At 57.8% G+C, this 8,978-nt stretch overlaps 1 protein-coding gene across 1 annotated transcript; it reads left to right on the top strand.

Annotated features, from left to right (window-relative positions):
- Nucleotides 1-1,248: 1,248 nt before the first annotated feature.
- LOC311220350 (uncharacterized protein) lies at nucleotides 1,249-8,259 on the top strand. The gene is made up of 16 exons (XM_084303857.1): nucleotides 1,249-1,339; nucleotides 1,464-1,727; nucleotides 2,365-2,640; nucleotides 2,735-3,007; nucleotides 3,091-3,177; nucleotides 3,336-3,368; nucleotides 3,541-3,573; nucleotides 5,137-5,264; nucleotides 5,402-5,570; nucleotides 5,707-5,970; nucleotides 6,637-6,912; nucleotides 7,012-7,284; nucleotides 7,368-7,486; nucleotides 7,615-7,647; nucleotides 7,757-7,789; nucleotides 7,993-8,259. Exons 2-16 carry the CDS (start codon nucleotides 1,529-1,531, stop codon nucleotides 8,179-8,181), a joined length of 2,385 nt encoding a protein of 794 aa, XP_084159983.1. The 5' UTR covers nucleotides 1,249-1,339; nucleotides 1,464-1,528; the 3' UTR covers nucleotides 8,182-8,259.
- Nucleotides 8,260-8,978: the final 719 nt, after the last annotated feature.

The raw sequence follows: 8,978 nt of genomic DNA, 5'->3' as shown, positions 1-8,978 counted from the left end.
CAATGCACCAGCAATTCAGTGCGGGTGGGAGTAACAAGCAGTTGTAATTACAGCTGATATTACAATCACACCCCAGTGGGGCTGCTTTTGTAATGTCACAGCATAGGATCTTGTCTTGACGCTGACCTGAAATCCTCATCGTCCTGTGACAAGGAATCAACCATTACCATCAAAGGTGCTTTTCATGGTTTGAAGTCCTGGAATCTTGCATGGAAGTTCAGCAATAAAAATTGCCAAAGATGCTCGAATTTTACTGTTCTTTACTTTACACGCTATTCTACCTGCTCCAACCCACATCAGTTGGTTGCTGGACACCACGAGCTGGGCTGGGCTGGATTGGGGTGAGTTAAGGGATGGCAGGAGCCTGGCTACCTCCTCCAGCTGCTGCAGCCCAGAACCCTCCTGCCTGGTCACTGGAACCAGTAAAGAGCAGGACAGGCAGGAACACCCAGTGCCATCCTGCCTAGAATTTGGAGTCCAGCCAGGTGCCCAGGGACCTGGCACTTCTGCTCAGGCTGAGGTTAGCAGCTGCCACTTTCTGAGAGTCGGCCAGCAGCCAAGCAGAGCACAGGTCCCACGGACAGACACACAGAGACTCTTGATCCCAGCAGCCAGCACAAGGATCATGGGCTGTGACTCACCACCCCGCTCCAGCTGCTGGCACTGAGCCCTGCACTGGCCTCACTCACCCTCACCCCAGTCCCTAAACTGAAGAAAATGTTTAATGAGAAGTTACAAGAAGACAGGATAGAGTGGTGATTGGGCACAGCGCTCAGCCAGACAAGCACTGATGGGTCCTATTTCACACACGGCTGGCCCCTTTCCTTCCTTTTCTGCCTCTGTAGATCTTTGTTCCTTCTGCTCCCCTGCCCTGCACATCCCCCAGCCACTCTCCTTCCACACGCCCTTACAGCCTGCCTGGGCTGCACAGCAAGCAGGGTCCTGGGCTGCAGCAGGAGCCGTGTTGGAGCAGGCCAAGGGGACTTGGGGGGGCGAAGAGACCGAGTGTGGCTGCGGATTCCCTGTCCCCAGCTCCTTCCCCCCCTCGCAGTCCGCAGCGCTTTCACTTTCGCTCTTGTCACTTGGGGGGCCGCCATCTGCAGGGTGACGTCACGAAAACAACGGATGGTCATTGGTAGATTTGCAGAGGAGCCGCCAATCGCTTCGTGCGGCGGAGCGGGACCTGAAAGGCGGGATGATTCAAATTCTGGAGGCAGCTCGGGGCACAGTTAAGCCATGCGACCGGGACAGGCGGGGGCCCTGGGCCAGTGCCCGGGCCCGAGGCTGCTGCTCCTGCTGCTGCTACTGCTGCTGGGGGTCCTGGGTGTAGCAGCGAGCGGTGAGTGTGAGTGGGGCCGGGCCCTCCTGGGACCGGGACCCCCCGGGCCTCCCGTTCCCCTCTCAGCCCCCTCCGGGCTCGGCCTCCCCTCGGAGCTGCCCCTCAGCTGCCCCTGTTCCCGCAGAGCCCCACTCCCTGCGCTATTTCTACACCGCGGTGTCGGACCCGAGCCCAGGGGTGCCGCAGTTCATGATCACGGGGTACGTGGATGGGCACCTCATCGACCGCTATGACAGCGAGACCCGGAGGGATGAGCCTGGTGCAGACTGGATTGCGGCCAATACGGATCAGCAGTACTGGGACAGGGAGACTGAGATCTCACAGAGCAATGAGAAGTTTTTCCGCGTGAACCTGGACACTCTGCAGGAGCGCTACAACCAGAGCAGTGGTGAGAGCGGATTGGGCTAAAGCTCTGCAGGCTGTGCTGTGGGAGGGGTGGGGGGGTCCGCAGCCCCACTGAGGCCTGGCCCTGGCCCCACGCTACTGTCCCAGCCCTGGCCGTGCTGTTCGGTCCCTGTGTGGTGTTGCTGTCATGGGGCTCCCAGCCGCCCTGTCCCTGCACCACGATGCTCCTGGTGGCTTGTCCCAGACCCAGAGGGGTGCTTCCAGACCCAACCCAGCCTCTTGCCACCCCCAAGCTGCTAAGAAACCTGTCCCGGAGCTCGGAAGCTCCAGGTCATGCCATCCCACCCTTCCACATCCCCACAGCAGTCAGGACCCCCAGAGCAAGAGGGACTCCTGCCCCCATTGTCCCAGCCCCTTGCTTTCCCCATGGTGCTTCAGGCCTCCACCCCAAACCCTGAGGGATTCCCCCCACCCCAACTCAGCTCCTGGTCACCTCACAGCATTGACAACCCCGTACAAGGCCCTTGTTGCCCCAACATACTGTGGTGCTGGGCCCCAGCCCAGTATTGCAGAGACAGGGCAGTGTGTGGCACACGCATGCACTGCCAGTAGGGTCTGCACCTCATTAAAGGGCCAGGACTGTGGCTGCCCCTCACCCCCTGTACCTCATTGTCTTTCAGGGTCTCACACAGTGCAGCACATGTTTGGCTGTGACCTCCTCGAGGATGGTAGTATTAGGGGGTTTGATCAATATGGCTATGAAGGAAGAGACTTCATTGCCTTGGACAAAGATGTGCTGACGTTCACTGCAGTGGACACTGCAGCACAAATCACCAAGAGGAAGTGGGAGCAGGAAGGGACTGTTGCCGAGCAGATGAAGTACTACCTAGAGAACACCTGCATTGAGTGGCTGAGGAAATATGTGAGCTATGGGAAGGACGTGCTGGAGAGGAGAGGTGAGGCTGAGGGGGGATGCAGCACCAGGCTGGACGCAGGAGCAGGGCCAGTGCAGGGAGCTCAGCCTGGCCCTTGCTGCCACCCCCTCCCCAGAGCGCCCTGAGGTCCGAGTGTCCGGGATGGAGGCCTACAAGATCCTGACCTTGTCCTGCCGAGCTCACGGCTTCTACCCACGACCCATCTCCATCAGCTGGCTGAAGGATGGCATGGTCCAGGAGCAGGAGACCAAGAGGGGGAGCACTGTACCCAACAGTGATGGCACCTACCATGCCTGGGCCACCATCGATGTCCTGCCGGGAGACTGGGACAAGTACCAGTGCTGCGTGGAGCATGCCAGCCTGCCCCAGCCCAGCCTCTTCTCATGGGGTGAGCCAAGCAGCATGGGATGCATGGGACTGGGGCATTCAGGGGCTTCTCCTTCCCCTGCTGATGGCCCTAATTTCCCCCAGAGCCACAGTCCAACCTGATCCCCATCGTGGTGGGGGTGGCTGTTGCTGTCATGGCTGTCATCGCTGCCCTGGCTGGATTTGCTGTCTGTAAGTGCAAGCAGGGTAACGTGCCTGGGCGGGTGAGGCAGAGGGGTGTGGGAGGAAGACAGGGGCTGGAGGGACTGTATGAGGAGCTGGGGCACCTTTGGTGGCTCCTAGCCTGGCTGTGACGTGTGGCTGGTGCTGATGCTTTGTTCTGTCTGCAGGGAAGAAGGGGAAGGGCTACAATGTGGCACCAGGTAAGTGACAGTGGCAGCATTGTCCCCAGCGTCTGCCCATCACTGGGGCAGTCTTGGGGCTCTGGTTTCTCTTGGGGCTCCCAGCATAATGGTGCTGTGTTCTGCTCGTGGTGCTGCTGCCCTTCCTGTACCAGCTCCTGGGCTGGGGCTCACAACCACTCCTCTCTTGCAGGCAGTGATGGGGGATCCAACAGGTCGACCACAGGTACAAAATGAGGCTGTGGGTTAAGACAGAAGCCCCAGGGAGGTTTAGGGTTCCCGGCTTGTCATGTCCCCTTGTGGTGCCAAAACACAGGGTGTTGCTGTGCCCAACTGATCCGAGGCTTCCCCCGGGAAACTCTCTGAGTAGTAGGTTTATGATGAAGATGTGGCTCCATATGACACTGCCTCTTTTTGTCCCTGCAGGGAGCAACCCCAGTGTCTAACCGCTCTGCTTTAGCCCGTGAGGGACCGGATGGCCCATGGGCACTCTCTGCTGCAGCTGGATGTAGCCTCATTCCCTCAACCTCTCCGATCTCCAATCAGCTACCTCAAGAGCAAAGCCAGAGCACAATTGGCTATGCAGACCTTCAAACAAAGGAAACAGCCCAATGATTTGCTGATTTGCCACAAACTGTGCCTGGTGTATGACCTGGAGTGGCGGGTGGGAGCGGCTGGGCAAGGTGCTCCTATCCTGGCCTGGTGGGTCAGGGTTGCCCAGAAAAGCTGCATGGGGAAGTTGGGGAGGCATCGATGGAGGCTGGGAGCTGCATGCAGAAAGAGCTCAGCACAGTGAGCCTATGCGTCAGTACAGAAGGGGCCTCTTCTGTCTGGGTGAATTTGTTTGCGAGGACTGGTCAGGAGAAAGAGAATCACAGAGGGGCTGGGGTTGGATGGGAGCCACTAGGATCACTGGGTCCAAATCCTATGTCTTCAAAGGACCACCCAGAAAATCAGACCCTGTGTATGAGAGTGTTAGCCAACTGCTTGAACTCCAGCAGGCATGATGCTGTGAGTGGTGCCCTGTGGAGCTTGTTCCAGTGCCTGACCACCCTGTCAGTGAAGAACCTTTTTGTGATATCAAGCCTGAACCATCCCGGTTGCAGCTTCAAGCTATCTCCTCAGGTCCTATCACTGGTCGCTGTGAGAATTAAAGTTGTGTCTTTGCAGTAGAAACTTCCATAACCTTGCTTATTCAGAAGTGCTTGTGCAGGCTTAACAGTGGGGGGTATGGTTGTCATGGTAATGGTTGGTCAAATAAAATTGTACCTACCTGGTATAGTAATAAGTGTTGAGTAGTTTGTGAACCTGTAGCACTCAGCCAATGAGAAAGTGGGGGAGGAATCAAGTGTCAGCTAATAGGGAATATAAGGTTATGATATACTTGCAGGACGTCCACCATTGCAATCACAAAAATGCTGCTTCAATGAGATCCTCGCCTGAGCCTGTGTTATTGGCTGCAAATTGTTTCTCACAAATTTGGGGCTCGTCCGGGATCGAATCGCCTTCTGGGTAGCCCCCTTACCAGTGCAGCTGGAAGGCATGCCCCGCTGCTTTCAGCCTGTGCCTTGGTGACGGTGGTTCTGCAGAGAGCTGACGAAGAACGGAGGCTGGTTAAGAAGACAGGATGGATGAAGAGTTAGGGAAGAAAGCAAGGCAGGCACTCTGGCTTCGAGAACTGACCCAGTAACTGTGCACAGACCATGGTAAGAAATATGAAGCATTGCCTTGGGCGTCAGGCAAGATACTGTGTGAAGTGAGTGTGGAGCCCTGATCCATGCTCCCATAGGTCCACGAGGGGCACAGCCGGAGATGGGTGAAGCAAGAGTAGAAGTGAGAAAGGAAGAGTCTCAGGGAAATCTGGAGTATGGTGCTCCGTTACACAGTAAAGAGCTCAGCAGTACACCGGGGAATCTGGTTAACCCGTTAGTTAAGCCGGAAGCCCGGTCGGCGCACCGCCCGCAGTGCTTTCACTTTCGCTTCTGGCAACCTGCGGCACCGCGATCTACCCGGTGCCCGGTGACGTCACGAGAATACCGATTACTCATTGGTAGAAACGCGTCGGAGCCGCCAATCGCGTCGCGGTACGGGGCCGGAGCCTTGGGATGGCTTCGAGCTCCGGAGGCAGCTCGGGGCCCAGCGGAGCCATGGGGCCGGGACGGGCGGGGGCCCTGGGCCTCGTCCTGGGGCTGTTGCTGGGGGTCCTGGGCGGAGCAGCGAGCGGTGAGTGGGAGTGGGGCCGGGCCCTCCTGGCACCGGGACCCCCCGGGCTTCCCCTCCTGTCCCCTTCCCCTCTCGGAGCCCTCCGGGCTTGGCCTCCCCTCGGGGCTGCCCCTCTCAGCCGCCCCTGTTCCCGCAGAGCCCCACTCCCTGCGCTATTTCTACACCGCGGTGTCGGACACGAGCCCGGGGGTGCCGCAGTTCATGTCCGTGGGTTACGTGGACGGGCACCTCATCGACCACTATGATAGCGAGACCCAGAGGGATGAGCCTGGTGCAGACTGGTTTGCAGCCAATACGGATCAGCAGTACTGGGACAGGGAGACTGAGACCTTACGGGGTGCTGAGCAGATTTTCCGCGTGGGCCTGAACACGCTGCGGGAGCGCTACAACCAGAGCAGGGGTGAGAGCAGGCTGGGCCACAGCTCTGTAGGCTGTGGGAGTGGGTGCTGTGGGAGGGGTGGGGGGGTCCCCAGCCCCACTGAGTTCTGGCCCTTCCCCCACGCTACTGCCCCAGCCCTGGCCGTGCTGTTCAGTCCCTGTGTGGTGTTGCTGTCATGGGGCTCCCAGACACCCTGTCACAGCCCCACGATGCTCCTCGTGCCTTGCCCCATCCCCAGAGGGGTGCTTCCAGACACAACCCAGCCCCTTGCCACCCCCATGCTGCTCAGAAATCCCTGTCCCAGAGCTGGGGGGCTCCAGGTCACCCCATCCCAGCCCTTCCACATCCCCACAGCAATCAGGATCCTTAGAGCCAGAGGGGCTTCAGCCCCCATTGTCCCAGCCCCTTGCTTTTCCCATGGTGCTTCAGGCCTTCACCCCAAACCCTGAGGGATTCCCCCCACCCCATCTCAGCTTCTGGTCACCTCACAGCATTGACAACCCCGTACAAGGCCCTTGTTGCCCCAAAGTACTCTGGTGGTGGGCCCCAGCCCAGTCTTTCAGGGATGCAGCACTCTGGGACAGGGCAGTGTGTTGCAAGCGCATGCACTGCCAGTGGGGTCTGCACCTCATTAAAAGGCCAGGACTGTGGCTGCCCCTCACCACCTGTCCCCTCGTTATGTTTCAGGGTCTCACACAGTACAGGTCATGTTTGGCTGTGACCTCCTTGAGGATGGTAGTACTAGAGGGTTTCGCCAGGATGCCTACGAAGGAAGAGACTTCCTTGCCTTTGACAAAGACACACTGACGTTCACTGCAGCGGACGCTGGGGCACAAATCACCAAGAGGAAGTGGGAGCAGGAAGGGACTGTTGCTGAGGGCTGGAAGCAGTACCTGGAGGACACCTGCATTGAGTGGCTGAGGAAATACGTGAGCTATGGGAAGGACGTGCTGGAGAGGAGAGGTGAGGCTGAGGGGGGATGCAGCACCAGGCTGGATGCAGGAGCGGGGTTAGCGCAGGGAGCTTAGCCTAGCCTGGCCCTTTCTGCCACCCCCTCCCAAGAGCGCCCCAAGGTCCGAGTGTCTGGGATGGAGGCCGACAATATCCTGACCTTGTCCTGCCGTGCTCACGGCTTCTACCCGCGACCCATCTCCATCAGCTGGCTGAAGGATGGCGTGGTCCAGGAGCAGGAGACCCAGAGGGGGAGCATCGTGCCTAACAGTGACGGCACCTACCATGCCTGGGCCAGCATCGATGTCCTACCGGGAGAGAGGGACAAGTACCAGTGCCGCGTGGAGCATGCCAGCCTGCCCCAGCCCAGCCTCTTCTCATGGGGTGAGCCAAGCAGCATGGGATGCGTGGGACTGGGATGTTCAGGGGCTCCCCCTTCCCCTGCTGATGGCCCAAATTACCCCCAGAGCCACAGTCCAACCTGATCCCCATCGTGGTGGGGGTGGCTGTTGCTGTCGTGGCTGTCATCGCTGCCCTGGCTGGATTTGCTGTCTGGAAGAGCAAGCAGGGTAACGTGCTTGGGCAGGTGAGGCAGAGGGGTGTGGGAGGAAGGCTGGGGCTGGAGGTGCTGTGTGAGGAGCTGGGACACCTTTGGGAGGTCCCCCAGCCTGGCCGTGACATGTGGCTGGTGCTGATGCTTTGTTCTGTCTGCAGGGAAGAAGGAGATGGGCTACAATGTGGCACCAGGTGAGTGACAGAGGCAGCAATGTCCACAGCGTCTGTCCATCACTGGGGCAGTCTTGGGGCTCTTGGTTTCTCTTTCTTTTTGTTTTTCACGGCTGCCTCTCTTTTGCAGGCAGCGAAGGGAGATCCGACAGCTCGAGCGCAGGTACAGAATTAGGCTGGGGCTTAAGGCAGAAGCCCCAGGGAGGTTGTGGGGTCCCAGCTTGTTTTGGGGTCCCCCTGTGGTACCTGCAATCAGGGTGTTGCTGTGCCCAACTGATCCGTGGCTTCCCTGGGGAAACTCTCGGAGTAGAAGGTTTATGGTGAAGATGTGGCTCCATATGACGCTGTCTCTTTTTGTCCCTGCAGGGAGCAACCCCAGTGTCTAACCACTCTACTTCAGCCCCTGAGGGACGAGAAGGCCCTCGTGCACTATGTGCTGCAGCTGGATATGGACCCGTTCCCTCAACCTCTCGCATCTCCAATCAGCTACCTCAAGAGCAAAGCCAGAGCACAATTGGCTATGCACACCTTCAAACAAAGGAAACAGCCCAATGATTTGCTGATTTGCCACAAACTGTGCCTGGTGTCTGACCTGGAGTGGCGGGTGGGAGTGGGCGGGCAAGGTGCTCCTATCCTGGCCTGGTGGGTCAGGGTAGCCCAAAGAAGCTGCATGGAAAAGTTGGGGAGGCATCAATGGAGGCTGGGAGCTGCATGCAGAAAGAGCTCAGCACAGTGAGCTTACGTGTTAGTACATGTAACCAGCCTGTTCAGTCTGGGTGAATTCATTATTTGCCAGGACTTGTGATGAGAAAGAGAATCACAGAGGGGCTGGGGTTGGATGGGAGCCACAAGGATCACTGGGTCCAACTCCTGGGTCCTCAAAGGAACACCCAAAAAATCAGACCCTGTGTCTGAGAGTGTTAGCCAACTGCTTGAACTCTGGTAGGCACGATGCTGTGATATATCCCCTGTGGAGCTTGTTCCAGCGCCTGACCACCCTGTCAGTGAAGAACCTTTTCTTGATATCAAGCCTGAACCATCCCGGATGCAGCTTCAAGCCATCTCCTCAGGTCCTATCGCTGGTCGCTGTGAGAATTAAAGTTGTGTCTTTGCAGTAGAAACTTCCACTAACCTTGCATATTCAAAAGTGATTGTGCAGGCTTAACAGTGGGGGGTATGGTTGTCATGGTAATGGTTGGTCAAATAAAATTGTACCTACCTGGTATAGTAATAAGTGTCGAGTAGTTTGTGAACCTGTAGCACTCAGCCAATGAGAAAGTGGGGGAGGAATCAAGTGTCAGCTAATAGGGAATATAAGGTTATGATATACTTGAAGAATGCCCAACATTGCA

Source organism: Netta rufina, assembly GCF_964035555.1.
Source record: "Netta rufina genome assembly, chromosome: 31".
NCBI lineage: Eukaryota > Metazoa > Chordata > Aves > Anseriformes > Anatidae > Netta > Netta rufina.
This window is presented reverse-complemented; position numbering and strand designations above follow the sequence as displayed.

Excerpts from the sequence above, each read along its gene's own strand:
- LOC311220350 (XM_084303857.1), top strand. The coding sequence starts at position 1,529 with ATGATCACGGGGTACGTGGATGGGCACCTCATCGACCGCTATGACAGC. Across the intron at positions 1,728-2,364 it reads GCGCTACAACCAGAGCAGTG|GGTCTCACACAGTGCAGCAC; the intron begins GTGAGAGCGGAT and ends ATTGTCTTTCAG. Across the intron at positions 5,971-6,636 it reads GCGCTACAACCAGAGCAGGG|GGTCTCACACAGTACAGGTC; the intron begins GTGAGAGCAGGC and ends GTTATGTTTCAG.